This window comes from Canis lupus, chromosome 29, assembly GCF_003254725.2.
Source record: "Canis lupus dingo isolate Sandy chromosome 29, ASM325472v2, whole genome shotgun sequence".
Lineage (NCBI taxonomy): Eukaryota > Metazoa > Chordata > Mammalia > Carnivora > Canidae > Canis > Canis lupus.
The window spans coordinates 7,364,730-7,384,832 of record NC_064271.1 but is presented as its reverse complement, the minus strand read 5'-3'; the positions used below and the strand labels follow the sequence as shown (position 1 = coordinate 7,384,832).

General features: G+C 35.3%; 2 protein-coding genes across 9 annotated transcripts in view; one reads left to right on the top strand and one right to left on the bottom strand.

The window, feature by feature from the left end:
- TMEM68 (transmembrane protein 68) overlaps positions 1-8,165 on the top strand; it is a 48,232-nt gene extending 40,067 nt beyond the window's left edge. For 7 of the 8 annotated variants that reach the window (XM_025477755.3, XM_025477760.3, XM_025477754.3 and 4 more), the window contains one exon: positions 6,790-8,165. In XM_025477755.3, the coding sequence (XP_025333540.1) occupies positions 6,790-6,894 (105 nt within the window). In that variant the 3' untranslated portion in view covers positions 6,895-8,165. Of the gene's footprint in view, positions 1-1,569; positions 1,608-6,789 lie in introns of all 8 variants that reach the window. The other variant, XM_025477757.3, reaches the window with a different exon arrangement.
- A 5,251-nt stretch (positions 8,166-13,416) lies between these two features.
- LOC112678463 (ras-related protein Rab-28-like) lies at positions 13,417-14,669 on the bottom strand. The gene has a single exon (XM_035708385.2). The coding sequence runs from the start codon at positions 14,631-14,633 to the stop codon at positions 13,968-13,970; it is 666 nt and encodes a 221-aa protein (XP_035564278.1). The 5' UTR covers positions 14,634-14,669; the 3' UTR covers positions 13,417-13,967.
- Positions 14,670-20,103: the final 5,434 nt, after the last annotated feature.

Below are 20,103 nucleotides of genomic sequence, written 5' to 3'. Positions count from 1 at the left end.
CCAAGCTTCTAGTCATGGTTTGGTCTTTCTGATGGCCAGCTCTTACCCAGAAGCCATCCATGAGGCCAGTAAAACAAAAGATTTTTATCAGCCAGGAAATTATAAGGATTTGAGTGCTGCATCAGGAACTGAAGTTGGAACCAAATGTTAGAACAGAAGATGCTTCTAGTGCCCTTACCACTTAGAAGACTATAAGAGTTTCAAGAGCTCTATGTCAGGAACAAGGGCAGAGACCAATACCTATTTTCTATTATCTTATACTATGATCATTCTATTGTTAATTTTTCAAGGAACCTCATCCATACAGTTTCCTATATTTGACCATGCCATTTTACATCCCTACCAGCAGTGCACAAGGGTTCCAATTTCTCTGCATCCTTGTCAACACTTGGTATTTTCTGTTTTGTATGTTGGTAGCCATCCTAATGGGTGTGAGCTTGTTGGCTATTTGTATATATTTTCTGAAGAAATGTGTGTTTAAGATGTTGGCTCATTTTTTAAAATCGTATTTCGTTTTTTTGTTGTAGAATTGTAGAAGTTCTATATATATTATAGATATTAACTCCTTACTAGATATGTGATTTGCAAATATTTTCTCTCATTCCATAGGTTCCTTTTTACCCTGTTGATTGTTTCTTTTGTCGTATACAAGTTTTTGAGTTTGATGTAGAGCCATTTTTCTATTTTGGCTTTGTTACCTGTTCTTTTGGTGTCATACTCAGGAAATTATTGCCAAATCCAGTGTCACAAAGTTTTTCTCTTATATTTTCTTCTAGGAGCTTTATATTTATAGTTTTAGGTCTTATGTTTAGCTTTTTAATCCAATTTGAGATAATTTTTGTTTATGATATAAGATAAGGTTTAACTTCATTTTTTTTAACATGGATATCTAGTTTCCCATCACCATTTGATGAAGAGACTGCCTTTTCCCCATTGCATGGTCTTGGCACCCTTGTCAAAGATCATTTGCTCTACATTCGAATGTGTTTTTCTGGGTTGTCTATCCTATTTCTTTGGTCTCTGTGTTTGTCTTTATGCCATTACCATACTGTTTTGATTTCTGTAGCTTTGTAATATGTTCTGAAATTGGAAAGTATGAGGGCTGGAACTTTCTTCTTCTCTTGGCTATTTAGAGTCCTTTGAAATTGCAAATGAATTTTAGGATTTTTTTTTTTCTATTTCTGCAAAAAATGCTATTGGGATTTTGATAAGGATTGCCTTGAATCTATAGATCACCTTGGATAGAATGGACAGCTTAACAATATTAAATCTATTAATCTATGAACACAGATGTCTTTCTATTATATTTGTGTGTTTAATTTTTTTAGCAATGTTTTATAATTTTCAATGTGTAAGACTTTCCTTTCTTTGGTTAAGTTTTTTCCTAAGTATTTTATTCTTTGTGATGCTATTGTCAATGAGATTGTTTTGTTTTGTTTTCAGATTGTTCATTGTTAAGCATGTACAAACACAGCTGATTTGTGTGTGGATTTTATATCCTGCAGCTTTGCTGAATTCATTTATTCTGTTTTTTTTTTTTTTTCCTTTTCTTTTTGGTGGAATCTTTAGGGTTTCTATGTATAAAATCATGTCATCTGTGAACAGAGGTAATTTTACTTTTTTTTTTTTTTTTTTTACTTTTTCCTTCTGTGGATAAGTCTGATTTAATCCTGTAGGGTAGACCTTATTGCTGTTCTACACATAAGAAAACTAGATGATTTATCAGTTTTGCTAGGGTGTGTTACAGTAACAAACAACCAATCTCAGAAGCTTAGAACAGTAAAGCTTACTTCTGGTTCATGTTTTATTTCTCCTGAGGTCCATGTCTTCTTTCTCCTGGGTTCAGGCTGATTCATGTGGGACATTGCCATAATAAAGAAAATGTCAGGAGTGGAAACTTTTAAAGCTTCTGTTTGGATATAGCTCAGTTATTCCCACTGACAGTTACACAGCCACACTGGACTTGACTGGGACAAGATCTGTATTCCTCCCATAAGATGGCCCAATAGAGAGGGAATGAATTTCTATAATCTACTATACCTTACTGGGACTCAGCAAGACCAGGCACTTAGAAAAGGATATGCAGCTCAAACAGCTATAATGTGTATTAGGTGAGACTTTTCAAATCAGGCAGCTGATATGTGGGAAGTTTCACAAAGGGAAAGGGAAAGAAACATTATATGCCTTATCTACGAACTTCATTCTTAGAAAACTTACCTCCAGGTTTCCTCCTGGTCCTTTAAATATAATCACAGTTTATTGCCCTCCTGCATTCTGAAAACAAAACTCTGTGACACTCCTTGACAAGGTCAGGACATGCTCTCTGCAAAGCTAGACACTTGTCTCTTCCAGGAGAGATGCCTTACTGATAGCACTCCAGGAGCCTTAAATCAGGGTGAGACTGTAACCAGTGACATTGCTTCTGCCCACACTCCCTTTAATGTTAATATAGCACATTTCTTTGCTTCCCCCCAACAGTGCATTCTCTTGTAGGGTAAAACCAATTCTGTTTTGTTCTTTTAAAATTTTTTCTCCCATGGGACGCCTGGGTGGTTCAGCGGTTAAGTGTCTGCCTTTGGCTCAGGTCGTGATCCCGGAGATCTGGGATCAAGTCCTACATCAGGCTCCCTGCATGGAGCCTGTCCCACATCAGGCTCCTCCCCACATGGAGCCTGCTTCCCCCTCTGCCTATGTCTCTGCCTCTCTTTCTGTGTCTCTCATGAATAAATAAATAAAAATCTTTTAAAAAATTAAAAAAATTAAAATAAAATTTTTTCTTCCTATTAGGATTTAAATGGGCCAGAGATACTTAGGACCACTTTTTATAAATACTATGTACCTTTTGGAGAAAATAGAAGATAATAGAAGAGGGAAAAAACCCCTGGCGTGGAAGTATAAGGATCTGGGTTATAATCCTTGTGCTACCACTAGGCAGCAGTGTCACTTTGGATAAGTATGTACTTCTCTAGTTCCAGGTTTCCTTATTTGTGGAATGGAGAAATTGAATTAGATGATCTCAGACATTTCTTTCAGGTCTCAAGTTAAATGAACCCTTATTTTCCTCAGTTAAGGAAAATGTATTACTGATAGTTAAATTTTAATGCCTTGATTTTTCATATGAGGGTTTTTCATATGAGAGCAACATTTATTCACATTCATGTTACTGGTACAATTAGATATTTTATATATTAAAATATAAACATTACAACCAGATCAATTTAAACTAATTAAGAAAGGCAGTTTTTCTGAATCCTTGAAATACATCAGTATTTCATCAGTGAACATCAGTTACCATCTCCAGTTATTTTATGTACTTTATTATCAGTACCTAAAGTAACAAGTAGTCTACCAAAGCACAGTAGAATTTCTTGGGGGAATTTATTTAAATACATAGTTGCCACGTTCATATTTTTGATTATAAGTTGTCATTTAGTGAACTAAAGTTTACTTGAAATAAAGAATACTTGAAATTTTTCTTTTGTGAATATATTGTCATGATTTTCCAGTCTTCGTTGTTAATAATGTAAGCATAAACTGTAAGATAATAATCCCTGGATTATCACAAATTCAAAATTACTAGCCTCCAAGTTAATGTGGAAATGAAACCTCATTTTAAAAATGGATGATTTGATTGTGGGGAACCATTTTGTAAACACTATCTAAATCTTAATTAAAATATACTGTGCTAATGCAGACTGAACAGGGCAGTTGGGACATTTTCTGAAAGTTCCCTCAGTTTTAATCTATTGCTCTGTCTCCGTGTTTACAGTGTCTGTTTCTGTGTTCTCTTTAACTCTTTACAGTCTTAATCCACACATACATATAAATACAAGTTTATGTATACATATATACGTGTGTGTGTGTGTGTGTGTGTGTGTGTGTGTGTATAGTTAAGGTGGAAAGAAGATGGAGAGAAGTAGATAGTCGTGAATGGTTATTTGGGAGGTGAAATGAATGGATGTTGCCAATGGATTAGCCATTGTGAGTGAGAGGCAGGAGTTGTTAAGGATGACTCCTAGGTTTTGACTTACTTGGCTAGATTCATGGTACTGTGATTTGCTGAAATGGGGAAGGAATTAAGGAAAGGCCGAAGTATGAGAGGGAAAGAATGTTAGGTTAGTCTTAAGCACATTGAATTTGAGGTGCCTTTATAACATTCAAGGAGGGGTGCCTGGATGGCTCAGTGGTTGAGCATCTGCCTTTGTCTCAGGCCAGGATCCTGGGGTCCTGGGATCGAGTCCCACATCAGGCTCCCCACAGGGAACTGGCTTCTCCTTCTGCCTGTGTTTCTGCCTCTCTCTGTGTGTCTCCCATGAATAAGTAAATAAAATCTTTCAATTATGTATATATAACATTCAAGGGAAGTCATATTGAACATTTCTTTATGAAGCTGAGCAGGCTGGAGATAGAAATTCAAGAGTCATCAGCAAATGAAAGGTAATTAAAGTACTCTGAACCTTTGAAGAATAAGTCAGTGCCTGATTTTGGGATTAGAAATCTGCAAAGAAGATTAAAAAGGAGCAGCCTGAAAGCTAGAAGAAAATCTAGCTTTTCCTCCAGTGTAAGAATTTCAGAAGCAAGATCAGTGGTGATTAAGAGGTCAAGTAGGATTAAAAGAATGTTACTGGGTTTGGTGACAGAAGGGTATTTTGGTGGTTTTGCAAGAGCTGTATTTCCTTAATGCATTACCCTGTTACATCTTCACCCCAAACCCTTCCTTGACACCTCAATTCATATTAAACAAAGTCTGTACATTTTCATTTGGTGTTTAGCGCCCTTCATGATTTAATTGAATTCTAATTTTAGAGCCTTGTACGCCAAGCTTCTGAACACATACCTGAAACTCCAGCCAAGCTCCCTAACTCACCATTCCTTAGGCAGTTGTTTTCCTGTGGTCTTTTTCCTCCTGCTCTTTCCTTCACTGTCACTAAAATCTTACTGGTCCTTGGAGACCCAGACCAAGCAATACCTTGTTCATGTGTCCTTACTTGTCATTACCCACCAAATGGGCTCTCAAGTCCGAACTTCCAAATGCTTTCTTATCACATCTCAGATGATAGATACATCTTACAAATGATCTTACATTTTTATTGCTTTGTACTTGATCCACTTACTAAGTTATGAGCTTGAGATTAGAGATTTATTTCGTTAATGTTATAGCTTCCAAAGCATCTAATGTTTTCTAAATAAATGAATAAAATTAAAAGAACATACTTCACAGAAAACAACTTATATTAGCCACTTTAGTACCTGAAGACATGGTTGCAGTTTCATTTATTACTTACAATAAGTGTATGAAATAGTTCTTCTTTCACAAATGTGAGAACTTGTGGTTTAGAGAGGCATATTTTTAAAATGCATATTTGGACCAGGGTTTATTAAGTATATTTTAAAAGAGATACAGGCCAGCCCAGTTGGCTCAGCGGTTTAGTGCCACCTTCAGTCCAGGGTGTGATCCTGGAGACCCGGGATTGAGTCCCACGTCAGGCTCCCTGCATGGAGCCTGCTTCTCCCTCTGCCTGTGTGTCTGCCTCTCTCTCTCTCTGAATAAATAAAATTAAAAAAAAATAAAAGAGATACAACTCAGAACCTTTTTTTTTTTTTTAACTCAGAATCTTAACTATAGAGAACTAATGGATTATTACCAGAAGGGAGGTGGGTGGGGGGTTGGATGAAATTGGTGATGGGGATTAAGGAGTGTACTTGTGATGAGCACCAGGTAATGTATGGAAGTGACGAATCACTAAATTATACACCGGAAACTAAATTTTTTAAAAGATTTTATTTATTTGTGAGAGACACAGAGAGAGGCAGAGACCTAGGCAGAGGGAGAAGCAGGCTCCCTGCAGGGAGCCCAATGTGGGACTCAATCCCAGGACTCCAGAATCACACACGCCCTGAGCCAAAGGCAAACGCTCAACCACTGAGCCACCCAGGCATCCCCACCTGAAACTATTACACTATATGTTAACTAACTGGAATTTAAATTAAAACTTAAAAAAAAAGATGAAGATCTAATTTATGAAAGGACTCATTGAAAATCTAGCATCTAAAAGGAAGTGTGTATGCATGTACAAACATGTATAATGTGCATGCGCACAAATTTTTTTAGCCACAAACTGATCCAAAAGTAAATATTATTTATTTTTTATGTATTTATTTATTTTTTGTAAATATTATTTAAATTTGTCATGAGTTTAATGGGAAACATTATTTTAGATTTCTTTTCCATTACTGTGACTTAATTTAAATTCCTGTTGAACTGTCTAGAAACTGACGTAATGAACTAAAAGGCGTATCAGCTCGTTTACAGTTTTCCTCACTTTTTCCTCTTATACTGCCTGCTATAGTTGTTTGGGTGTGTAGTGATGAGAGAAAAATACACAAAAGTTTATTCATGGATAGAAAGAAGTAAAACTTCCTTTCCCATTTGCCCACTAGAAAATTTCCTACTACTTTTCTTCTTCTGATTTTTTTCCTTCAATTCCTTGTAGTGTTCATTGTATGCAAAGTACTGCTGTGCTCAGTGCTGGAGAAATATGAAGCTGTGTCTTAAGGAACGTGCAATCTGGTACAGAAAATAGCCGGGTAACATTAACTGTACTCCCAGCATAATAAAATCAGTATGAGGACTACACTGGGGGTGTTCTGAGAAGGAAATCATTCATTTTGAGGAAAGATGGGTGCTGAATTAAGGAAGACTTTTTGAAAGTAGTATATTAAAATCTTTATAAAAAATCTATTTTGAGAACTAAAAGAATAATGGCTTTTCTTTTGTTTTCTTAATAGACAAAGAATGCTGTTCAAGCTTTGATTGATAAACACCAAAGAATACCTGGAAACATTATGAGCGCTTTGTTAGAACGTTTTCATAAAAAACAAAAGATCAACTAGAAGACAATTTAATACATTTATATTAGTATGTTTGTGTTTGTTGTACTGTCCTTTAAATTTTGTAGGTTCTATCATTAGTATTTTTAAAGAAAATGTTAATAAGCATCTTTCACTGAACTTGTTTAAAATTGTATTGTTGATTTTGTTTTTGCAATAGTGTCAAATTTAAATAGTAACTTATTACATGCCTAATAATTCAGAAAATGATCCTGTTTCTTTTTATAAATTCCTGATAATGTAATAATAAACATATAGATTTTAAAAACTAAGTTCATTAATAACAATTTAGGTTTACAAACATTCCTAAAGTAATGCATCTAATCTGATTCTGTTGCACTGAGCTTATTTTGCAACAGATTTTGCAAGATGGCATAATTTAGTATAGACATTGAAGTTAGAGAAGAAATACTTTCATCTGTCCCTCATTCCTTTCATGACCTTGGGCAAATCATATAATGTTTTGGTGCCTCAACAATTCACTTTTTAAAAACAAGCTAATACTATGTTGAGGAATATTATTTTAAATTCTTTTTTAAATTTTAAATTCTTTATGTTTGCTGTGATTGATAACTGTAGAACTGAAATTATTACTGAATTAAACAGTACCAAGAATTTTTAGTTTATTTATATATATTGGCCCACACAATGTTTAAATTATTTCTTTAGGTATGATGTCAAGTTGCCAAGCCCACGGAAAATATACATTGTTTTTCAAGTTGAACAAAAAAGAAATTAAGAAAAGTAAAATTTTTAATAATTATTTTTAGTATTCTATTTCTTAAGAATCAGTAGATAGACCATGTAGGGTGTGTTATGCATTGTCAGCTATGCAATGTGGCATTTAATAGTATAAGGTTAAAAATCACTGTTGTGCTCTGCATTTCATACGTTAGAAGCTGATTTTAGGCTGATAAAAGCAGAGCAAAAGAAAGTTCTGCTTTTGCTCAATATCATGGCTTATTTAGCTTGATTTTGCAATGAGTCAAATGGTTTATTGTTTCAATAAAAATATACTTGAATGATAAATTTATGTGAACACAAAGCTTTCTGAAAAATTAATGGCTTTCAATTTGTTGTCTCCTTGAAATCTGAATTTTAAAAGTATTTAAATGGAAGAGTACCAGAAATCAAATGCAGTATCTCCCTCTTCCTTTTTTAGACATTAAATTACTTGGATTTTTGTATAGATTTTTGTATAACAGGTATATATGTATGATGTGTTTAATGTATATAAAATTAAGCAACATAAAAATAAAGTAAATTGCAATTCATTTTCTTGTGAAATTGCATGTGACATTATCTTATTTTAAACTAATTTTTTGTTTTACTGTTTATTCATTTTTCACCCACAATCATATTCATCTCTCAGCCACAATGAGTAAACCTTACTTTCTAATGTAATAAATATATTTTAATTTCAATTTCAATGAAAAGAGTCACTTAGTGATTATTTGCAGCTTTCCCCCCCTCTAGCAGTTAGCAGTGTTTCTTTGAAATCGATAATTATTTCAAGAATGAATAAATAAATGATTATAAAATGAATGAGAATAATGTTTTGGAGCAACTATTGGATTTAAAAATGAAAGAAAGAACAATATTCATTGCTAATGTAGCAAATGCTATTATTTTTTACAGTATTTAAGTTTTACTGCTTTACTTAAAACTTTGTTTTGTTCTTCAATACTTGGACTAACTGCAAGTCATCCTGTCTTGCTCAACACAAGATCTTTGTCTTTGCTCTTTGAATTTAAGTGCCATTTACAAGAATGAGGGGATATGATCAAATATGGAAATAGAAGTAATAATGGAAAGGGGATGTTCTTAACCCTTCTTGAAGGGAGTGTTCACAAGTCTTATGAAAGCTAGGGACTCTCCAGGAGCATGAACATGGCATACTTCTATGGGAAATCTTTCATATCCTTAAAAAAAAACCCAAAAAACTTTTAACTTTGAAACAATATCAAATTTACAGAAAAGTTACATAGTACTCACATATACCCTTCACTCAGATTGACCAATTGTTACATCACATTTGTTTTGTTCTCTTTACCCACCCCTCCTCCTGTCTATATATATAATCTCTGTCTCTCTCTCTCCATATATATATATATAAAATTTCTTCTTTTTTTTTTTTTTTTTTTACATTTTTTTTTTTTTCTGAATCAACTGATAGTAAATTGCAGATACCATGCCCCTTACCTTTACACTTGCTTATAAGGCCATCCACTTATAGCACCACAGAGCAATGGTCAAAATCAGGACATTTATCATTGATATCTAGTATTATCCAATCTTATAGCTGGATTTAAATTTCACCAATTGTCTCAATATCCTTTTTACAAGTTTCTCTTGATGCATGGTTCATAGCAGGATCACATATTGCATTTAGTTTTCATATTTCTTTAGTAATCTTTAATCTGGAATGATTCCTTAGCCTTTGTCTTCAATGATACTGACATTTTTAGAGAAGACCATTTGTTTTGTAGATTCCCTTCACTCTGTTTTTCTCTGATATTTTTGCATAACTTGATTCAGGTTATGCATTATTCCAGAAATACTACATAAATGATGCTGTGCTCTTTCAAGTGTTTCACATCAGGAGGCACATAATGTTGGTTTGTGTCATTAGCAATGTGTAACTTTGATCACTTGGTTAAAATGGCCCTCACCAGGTTTCTTTCCTGTAAACTTGTCCTTTGTATTAAGTTTATGGAGAGATACTTTGAGACTATGTGAATACATTTCTTATCAAACTTTCACCCTCTAGTTTTAGCATCCTTTAGTTGACTATTTCCTAAAACAATTACTGCTATGGGGTTTTCAAAAATGTGATTTTCTAACGCTATTATTAGTTGGCATTCTACTATAAGAAAGAATTTTCCAATTTTTGCTTTCCCCACATACTTGATATTACCACTGTGGACTGTCAGAGTCATATTTTGTTCAAAGGAGTGTGTATATATATATATATATATATATATATATATATACACACACACACACACACACATATACACACATATATATATATATATATATACTTTTGAATAATTTAAATATGAGACCCTCTATAGCATTTATGAATCTTTGAAACAATAGATATGGGATATGTAAGGGTAAGTGGGATATGTTTTTGTAAATGATTATTATTTTTTAAATATATTTTTGTTGCCTTTTTATTGTAAAATACATAACAAAATCTATCATATTAGCCCTTTTTAAGTATACAGTTCATTGGCATTAAATACATTTACAGTATTGTAGAACCATCACAACTATTCATTTCCAGAACTGTTCCATCATCCCAAACAATAATTCTGTCCTTTAAATAATAACTCTCCATTCCCTGCTTTGCCCAGCCCTTGGTAACATTATTCTACTTCTTTCTTTATGAATTTGCCTAATCTCTATGTAAGTGGAGTCACAATATTTATTCTTTTGTGTCTGGCTTATTTCACTGAGCAAAATTATTTGGTGTCTTTTCTGACACCAGATGACATAGTTTCATTTCCAAATCTCAGACATCCACTGGGTTTCCTACAATTCCATTGAATTCTTTTTTCCCCTTTATTTTTAAAAATTTTATTTAAATTCAATTAATTAACATACAATGTATTATTGGTTTCAGAGGTAGAGATCATGGTTCATCAGTCTTATGTAACACCCAGTGGTCATTACATCAAGTGCCCTCCTTAATGTCCATCACCCAGTTACCCCATCTCCCCACCAACCTCCCCTCCAGTGACCCTCAGTTTGTTTCTTATGATTAAGAGTCTCATGGTTTGTCTCCCTCTCTAGTTTCATCTTTATTTTTCCCTCCCTTCCCCTATGATCCTATGTTTTGTTTCTTAAATTCCACATATGAGTGAGATCATATGATAATTTCTGACACTAACTATTGGAGTGAGGTAACACAGACCCTACAAGGTAAGGCTTAGTCCCCTAAGACTGTTTCTGCTTCATGCCAGTTGCAAATAGGGCCTCCAGGCGCCCCCCACTTCTGCCTCTGCTTGGCCTATTACAAATTTGGAGATTTCCATGACCTCGCATATTACCCTCCTCAGGTTGGATAATTAATAGAATAACTCACAGAACTCAGGAAAATGCCATACTTACAGTTTTATTATAAAGGATGCAACTCAGCAATAACCAAATGGGAGAGGGCAAGGTATGGGAATACGTAGTGTGTCAAAACTTCCTTTTCTTTCTGTGTGTTCCACCTTTCCAGCATATGATGTGTTCACCAATCCAGAAGACTCCCCTAAACCTCATCTTCGTGTTATTCATTGACTTGGCCACTGGTAGGCCTCTCTTCTCCCTGGAGGTTGGGGATGAGGCTGAAAGTTCTAAACCCTCTAATCACATAGTTTTCCTGATAACTGCTCCATCCTGAAACTATCGAGCCTTTCCCCACCATACCCAACTAGGAAGCATTAGCATAAGACAGGTATTCCTATCACTCAGAAAATTACCAGGATTTTAGGAGCTCAATGCCGGGAGCTAGGAACAAAGACTACATATATGTATATTTTATCACACAATAATGTTTCCAAGGTTCATTCATGTAGCATGTATCAGAATTCATTTCTTTTTATGGCTGCAAAATATTCAACCATATATTATGTATGTCCATAACACATTTTGTTTATCCAAAGTATTGTTTCTACCCTTTGGCTATTGTGAATAATGTTCTTATGAATTGGTGTACCAGTATCTGTTTGAGTCTCTGCTTTCAGTTCTTTTTGATATATACCTAGGAATGGAATTGCTGGGTCATGGTAATTCCATATTTAACTCTGAAGAGCCGCCAAACTGATTTCCACAGACTACCATTTTATATTCCTGATAGCAATGTACCAGGATTCCATTATCTCCATATCCTCACTAATACTTGTTATTTTCAATTTTTTGGGAAATAACTATCCAAATGGTATCTTATTGTGGTTTTGATTTGCATTTCCCTGATGACATGATTTTGAACATTTTTTCATTTGCTTGTTGGCCATTTGCATATTGTCTTTGGAGAAATGTCTATTCAAGTCCTGTTTTTGTTTTTTAGAGTTCTTTATGTGTTCTGCTTATTAATCCCTTATCAGTTATATGATTTGCAAATATTTGATCCTATTCTGTGGGTTGTGTTTTTAGTCTCTTGATAGTGTCCTTTGTGGAACAAATTTTTTAATTTTGTTAGGATCTAGGGGTGCCTGGGTGGCTCAGTCACTTGGGCCTCTGGCTCTTGATTTCAGCTCAAGTCATGATCTCAGAATCATGGGATTGGCCCCATGTTGGGCTCTACACTCAGCAGAGAATCTGCTTGTGATTCTCTTTCTCTCCCTCTCCCTCTGCCCCTCTACCCATCTCTAGAATGGATAATAAATCTTTAAAACATTTTTTTTTCTTTAAAACATTTTTTTGTGGAGATCTAACTTATCTACTTTTCCTTCTGTTGCTTGTGTTTTGGTATCATATATAAGAAATCATTGCCAAATCCAATATGAAGTTTTGCCCTATTTTTTCTTCTAAGAGTTTTATAATTTTAGTTCTTAAGTTTAGATCTTTAACCCATTTTAAGTTAACTTTTCTGTCTGGTGTCAAATTTATACTTTGCATGTGGATGTCCAGTTTTCCAGAACCATTTGTTGAAAAGATTGTCCTCTCCATATGTGGTCTTGGCACCTTTCTCAAAAATCAACTAGTCATAAATGCAAATGTTTATTTCTGGACTCTCTATTCTATTCCATTGGTCTATATGTCTATCCATATGCCAGTACCACTGTTTTGATTACTATAACTTTGTAATAAGCTCTGAAATCTAGAAGTATGAGTCCTCTTTGTTCTTTTTAAAGATTGTTTATTTGGAATCATTTGAGATTCCATATGAATTTTAGGATGGGTTTTCCTGTGGGTTTTTTTTATAATAAATTTATTTTTTATTGGTGTTCAATTTACCAACATACAGAATAGCACCCAGTGCTCATCCTGTGGGCTTTTGATAAAGATTGTATTCAATCCATACATTGCTTTTGGAAGTATTGTCATCTTCACAATATTAAGTGTCCAATGAATAGGATACTTTCCATTTATTTATATCATCTTGGATTTCTTTGAGCAATGTTTTATAGTTTTGAATGTTCAAGTCTTTTGAATTTTATTCTTTTATTCTATTTTAAACAATTGCTTTCTTAATTTACTTTTCAGTTGTTCATTCTTTTTTTTTTTTTTTTTAATTGAAATAAGTTTATTTGCAGGAGAAGAACATCTGAACATCAGGTACAGTCTGATCCACAATGATCCAACAACAGTCGGGACTCATTCTGGGAGTGCTCTTGGGCAGTTTGGAGGAGGAAGTCCATGTGGAGCAACAGCTGAACAGTTACCAAACTTCATAAAGCCATCCAACCTGAGTATTACACGATACATAATGACATGGTAATAAAAATACAATAGCAAATACTCACTACTTTGTGAGTTACAGTTACAATATAAACAGTTTAGGCCTTCTTTAAAAAAATGAAAAAAATATATCTATTACAGCTTTATTTCAAGCATTTTCAGTTGGATACAACTTTATATATTTTCACTCACAATAGACAGCAAAAGAATGCCTTCTGAAGTATCTGTTGATAAAATATATTACTTGTTTAAGTGTTTGCACTATGAAACGCACTTTGCCAGGTAGTTCAGATAAGAGAATGAAACTGTGCAGTGCCAAATCCAGGCTGCTGATCAAGACCTGTATTGTTTTCATATTTGTCTAAAAAAGTTCACGTCGAAGAAAAAAGAAGGGAGAATGTAAAGAGAACCAAAATTATTCTTTTTCAGTGAAGCAGTTTAATTCCAGAGAAAAGGCTTTCCATTTTGGATTCCAAGAGTGTTGTCCCACAGTTGAAGCTGATCCTTCAGGCCAAGGAGCTGCGTCAGCTGTGGCGGCGGTGTGCACTGAGGAAGCTGGGAGAAGGTGTTAACTGAATGCTACAGAGATGGCCACTGATAACGCAGCTTTCTAGAGGCCTCTGGCCATGGGGGCGGGGGTGAAGGGCAGCCAGGAATACTGGTGCAAAGGTAGAGTGTGCTCACTGAACTGCACACATAGAGCTCCTAGGAGGGTTAACAGTTCTTGACATAGGTTCCTGATTGTAGTTTACAATATCTGCCTTCACCACCCTCTGTGACTGTTCTATTTCTGCTTTGTTTAACTTGATTCCAAGGATTTCAGCAGCAACCTTCTGAAAACACAGGAAGACAGAGTCTCCTGTCTTTGCTGAGACAAAGTGGCTACTAAAACCATTTTCCTGGCAAAGCCGTAAGTGTTTTTCAAGTTTTACCATTCGCATATGCTCCAAATCAATTTTATTGCCCACCAACGCAACCAGCGGCTGAGTTTCTGACTCCTCGCTCACTTTCTTCATCACAGAATACCAGTCTTCCAAATTCTCAAAGCTTTGATAATTTGTAATATCACATACCAAGAGAATTCCCTGTGCTCCATAGATATATTTATCCAACATCTTGCCTCCTATTGTCTGTCCTCCTATATCCCAAACTTGAAGAGTAACATTCAAGTTTCCTGGAAGTGTTATCCTTCTCAAAAAGAAATCCGGTCCTATAGTTTGTTTGTACTGTTTCCCAAAAGTTTCTTGAGCAAAGCACGTAGCTAAGGAGGTCTTCCCGGAGGTGCCGTCCCCCAGCACGACGATTTTCAGTTGCCGGTCCTGGCTCTCCTCCTCCGAGTCCCACATGGTGTCCCGGGAACCAGGCCCGCTCCCCCACCCCCACCCCGAGGTAGAGGGAGGAAGGAGGGGGCGTCTCCGGGGGCGGGAGGAGAGGAGGACGGGCGGCAGTGGGGGCAGGACCCCCCGCCCGGGTGTCTCAGCGGCCGCTGGACGTAACTAGGGTGAATCACTCTCCGGGCGCCATCTTGCCCGCCTCCCCTCCCCTCCTCAGTTGTTCATTCTTAATGTACAGAAATACAAGTGCCTTCTGCATGTTAGTTTGGCTTGTCAACTTTGCTGAATTCATCTATTATCTTTAACAGTTTGTGTTTTTTTTTTGGTGGAAACTTACAGTTATCTGTATATAAATTCATGTCATCTGCAAACAGATAATTTTACATCCTCCTTTCCAATTTGGATCTTTTATTTCTTTTTCTTGCCTAATTACTCTGATTAGAACTTCTGACAGTATGCTGAATACATGTGGTAGAAGTGTGCATTTTTGTCTTTATATGATTATTTTTCATGTTCAAAGATGAAAGAATAGATGTGAATCTTCTATCTCTTTCATGTTGTTTGTTGATTTCTAAACATCAGGCTGGTTTGTGTTATTAGGGTTATTTTGAATTCTGGGTGGCTTTATGAACATAATTCTATATCTGTAAAACATTTGTTCTGTCTTGGTCATTCCATTTAATTTACTCTACAGAAGCTATTTACTTGTCCTATTCTTAACTCTAATATGTACTGCCATCCAACAGTATTGAAAACCAAGTACTCATTTATTCAAATGAGTAATTCAATTCAAATCAGACTTATTTATTCAAAACCTTTGTTTAAACTCCATGTTTAACATTATTTCCCCATTTAGGACTATTGTTTTGTAGGTAAAAGAACACATTCATCAACTGGCAGGCAAAATTGAATTCCAAGCAGAAACTCACACTTTTAAAATTTGGTTGTCAATATATTATCTTTTACAAGTCAAAAATGACACTAAACTCTGTAACTCTAAATCAGAAGACACTCTTTTCTCAAAAAGCAACATACTATTTGTCCTTCCTCAAAAATTCTGTAACAGGAAACTGTCTTTGGCTTTTTCTGGATCAACAAAGGAAGAAAAAAGGATTCTCAACAAAATGTATATAATAAAAGCTTTGTAAGTTTCTGACATTGAAATTGGGCTTGTCTTGGTATCTGTTAAATTGTGGAAGTAAAAACACACTCATATTTTTAAAATCTAATTTTCATTATGTCAAAGTAGTACATATGCTGAATAAAACTTATAAGGAACAGTAGCCGTTCTCTATCCTCTCTTTCCCCTCACCTCCCATATCCTATTCTAGACACAAACCCTTTCAGTTCTAGCTACTTTTGCTAATTACTTCTAACTAACATGGTCATATACCACTACTTCTAGATTTATCTGCTGATTTTCCTGTGGATTTCCTACTAAGAAAGCTGGTGATTTAATTCGTTTTTCTCCACTGCTTCCCATACCTCTCCTATTCCCATTCTACCAATAGATTTATCACAACTTTGGATAAAATTAGGATCCAGTGTTATTTGCAACTATGCAAATATGTTTACAGCTTAGCCATATATGTATTATGATTACATTTCCTTTTTTGAACAGCCTTCTCACTTGCCCTGCTGAATTAGTAATTATTTCACTTTCTATTTGGTTAATTTTCCACTGGCCCTAATAGTTCTTCCCCAACTACAAAGTTGTTAAAAAGTCAAAATAATGTTACAGTGATGCACATCAGCCAGTCTGCTGCACTCTACCTCTGCTGGAGACTTCTGTACATGTGTTGCAGTCTGGCATAGTTTCTGTCTGATCCTGCTGTGGCATCCTAACAAATCCTCTCACTTCTTTCTCTTGGATTCCTGCTTTCTGGATCCCATTCTTCCTTTTTCTTGGTTTAAGCTCAGTTTTGGTGGGACACATCCTCCAGTAGTTTCCTGAGAAAGGTTGCATGAGACACACATGTTTAAGCTTTTGAGCAGCTTCACATTTGTTTGGTAGATTACCTGGAGGTAGAATTCTATGATTGAAATCATTGTCAGAATTTTTTTTTTTTAATGTGAGGCTTGAATTCTTGAACCCAAGATCAAGACCTGAGCTGATATCAAGAGTTGGACACTTAACTGACTGGACTATGTAGGTGCCTCCATTCTCAGAATTTCTGAATCATTTTCTATTATCTTCTAGTGTCTATTATTGCTTATCTAAGATACTTGGCATTTTGGTTGTATTTTCTGTGGGACCTGTTCTCTCTGGTAGTTTTATTTTATCCCAAGTCTCCTGAAATTTGTTGATACTTGTTTAGCTCTTTATTCTTTGAGCTGAGTATTTGGTGGTTTTTTTTCTTTCTTTCTTTTTAACTTTTTTTTAAATTATAATTTTAAAGATTTACTCTCGTAGGAATTTTCAAATATGCAATACAGTATTGTTAACTCTAGTTAACATGCTGTACATTGCATCCCCAGGATTTATTTATTTTATAATTGAAAGTTTGTACCCTTTGACTCCCTTTACCCATTTTGCCCATCTCCTTAACCTCTGCCTCTGGAAACTATCAGTCTGTTCTCTATATCTATGAACCTGGTTTTGTTTGTTTTTAAATTACATGTGTAAGTGATATCTTAGGCTATTTCTCTTTCTCTGACTAATTTCACATAGCATAATGTCCTCAGGGTCATCCATGTTACACAAATGGCAAGATTTTTTTATGACTGAGTAATATTAGACACACATACACCATATCTTCTTTATCCATTCATCTGTCAATGGGCACTTACGTTATTTGCAAATTTTGGCTATTATAAATGATGCTTCAATGTACACCAGGATGCAGATGTCTTTTTGAGTTAGTGTTTTCGTTTTGTTCAGATAGATAGCCAGAAGTGGGATTGCTAGATCATATGGTAGTTCAATATTTAATTTTTGGAGGAACGCCCATATTGTTTTTATAGGAGCTGCATCAATTTACATTCCCACCAACGGTGCACAATGGTTCCTTTTTCTCTACTTCACCAGGATTTGTTATCTCTTATCTTTTTGATAGCAGTCATTCTAACAGGTGTGAGGTGATATCTCATTGTGGTTTTGTTGAGCATCTTTTTATGTACCTGTTGGCAACCTGTGTGTTTTCTTTGAAAAAAATGGCTATTAAAATCCTCTGCTCAGTCTTCAATTGGACTGGTTTTGTTTGCTGTTGAATTGTATGAGTTCTTTATATGTTTTGGATATTGACCCCTTATCAGATATGTGATTTGCAAATATTTTCTCTCATTCAGTAAGTTGTCTTTTTATTTTGTTGATGGTTTTCTTTGCTGTGCAGAAGCTGCCTAATTTGATGAGTTCCACTTGTTTATTATTGCTAGTATTGTCCTTGCTTTTGATGTCAAATCTTGAAAAGTCATCACTAAGACTGATGTCAGGGAGCTTACTGCCTATGTTTTCTTCCTAGAGTTTAGTGATTTCAGATCTTACATTCAAGTCTTCCATTACTTTTGAGATAATTTTTGTGTGTGGTATAAACTAGTGGTATGGTTTCATTGTTTTGCATGTGTCTGTCCAGTGTTCCCACTGATACTGATTCTGGAGACTGAGGGAATTGTTTGTTTTTCTGTGCAAATCAAAGAAATAGACCAAGATTTATGTCTAGGCAGGTTAGGGTCAGTGCCAGATGAGCTCATTGGGGCCTTCTACACAATTCTTGAACTGGACAAATCCAACAAAAGCTAGGGTCTGGAGACCATGACATCCAAGTAAACTTTATGCTCCTGAGACTCTGCAGAATTTGGTCTTTCTTGATTTTCCCAGCAACTCTGTAAGATATTCCTATTTTAACCTCAGGAAATTGAGGTTTAGAGTTTATACAACTTGCTGAAGTTCACAAAAGGAAATGTCAGAATTGAGATTTGAACCTGCCAAGTCCCTTCTCATGCCTATTGCTATGCTTCCACATCCTCTATGATCTTTGTTTAATATTTCTTTTTAAACACAACATCTGGAGTTGATACTGTGGTTCTGATATGACCAGAATTGAATACAATAAAGCTATTCTTTCTTTTAACTGCTCTTATCAATGAGCTCAAGATTAACCATCTGATACATTTACATTGACCATCTGATCCATTTGGCTCATATTAAATTTATTATCAATACAAAAATCACAGCCTTTTCACAAGAACTGTTTTAAAGCCACATATCATCTGCAAAAGGAAGGTGAGATAAGAATTTATTTCTCTGAATCAGACATGGTTGATTATCTATCCAGGATCCATTCCTTCCTTCCTTTCTTCTTCCAAAAAAGAACCCTAACTTTATTCATGTATCTACCCCTTTTCCAGGAAGTTCGTGTACCTCAGGGAATTCTGACCCCACTTGCAATTCCTAAGATGGCCCAATCTGTCTAAAGATGATCTTATGTCCTTGATCTGTTAATAACTTTGACCTGGGAGATGGAAGTAGAAGTGAGCCAGGGACTTTGGGAAAATTCTTTCTCATTTTTTTGGGTGAGGTCTTGGAAATGACCCTTTCTCTCTTTGTCTGGATTTATTGTCTGGATCCAGTGAGCCCTGGATCTGCTGTGAGGTTGTCACTTTCAGCCTGGGAAGAAGCCAGCCTCACTGGAGGCCAAAGAGAAAGGTTTACAGGAAAATAGAGATGGAGCCATTAGACTAAGTCAATCCTCAAAGACATCCTATCTCTGGACTTCCAGTTATATGAGCCAATTACTTTCTCTTGTGTTTAAATCTTTAAATTGATTTTTTTTATTACCTGCAATTTATGTATCTTGACGGATGTGGGGTTCAAATGATACAACATGTGATTTGTTATATACTAGTTTCTTTTCTCTAATACTAGAGAGTAGCCTGATGTGGTCATCACATGTAAGAGCTTTGTGTTTCGAGGTTCTCAGTATCCTGGGTCTACCTCCTCCCAGTCAAGTGACCTTGGGTAGAATTACTTACTCTCCCAAACCAAAGTTCGCCTCTATGAAAAGCAAGGGTCATAAAAGCTCCTATCTCACAGGTTTGCTGAGAGGATTAATGATGAAATCATCCCTGTAAAGGGGTTTAGTACTTTGTGGTATCTGGTTGCATAGTATAGACAGTACAAAGCTTAAGACCTGGCTCATGATAAGTACTTGGTACTCAGTAAGTATCTGCCATCATTATTTACTTTCCTGGTGTGTATATGTGCAATTTAACTGTGGAATCTTTATTAAATATTTCATATGTATCCCTTTTAAATTTTATATTCTCTATTTCACCCTATCATTCCAAGTTGTAATGATCTCTCTGACTCTTTCATCAACGTACTGATATTTCTTTCTTTTTTATACATTATGCATTTTAATTCTACCCCTAAGTGTTCTATAAATATGGCCGAAACCAGGAGCTCAAAGAATTTAATAACTTGCTAGCAAATTGCTGATCCATCGACAAAAGTCCTTGATTTTTCCACAATTACCACCACTGT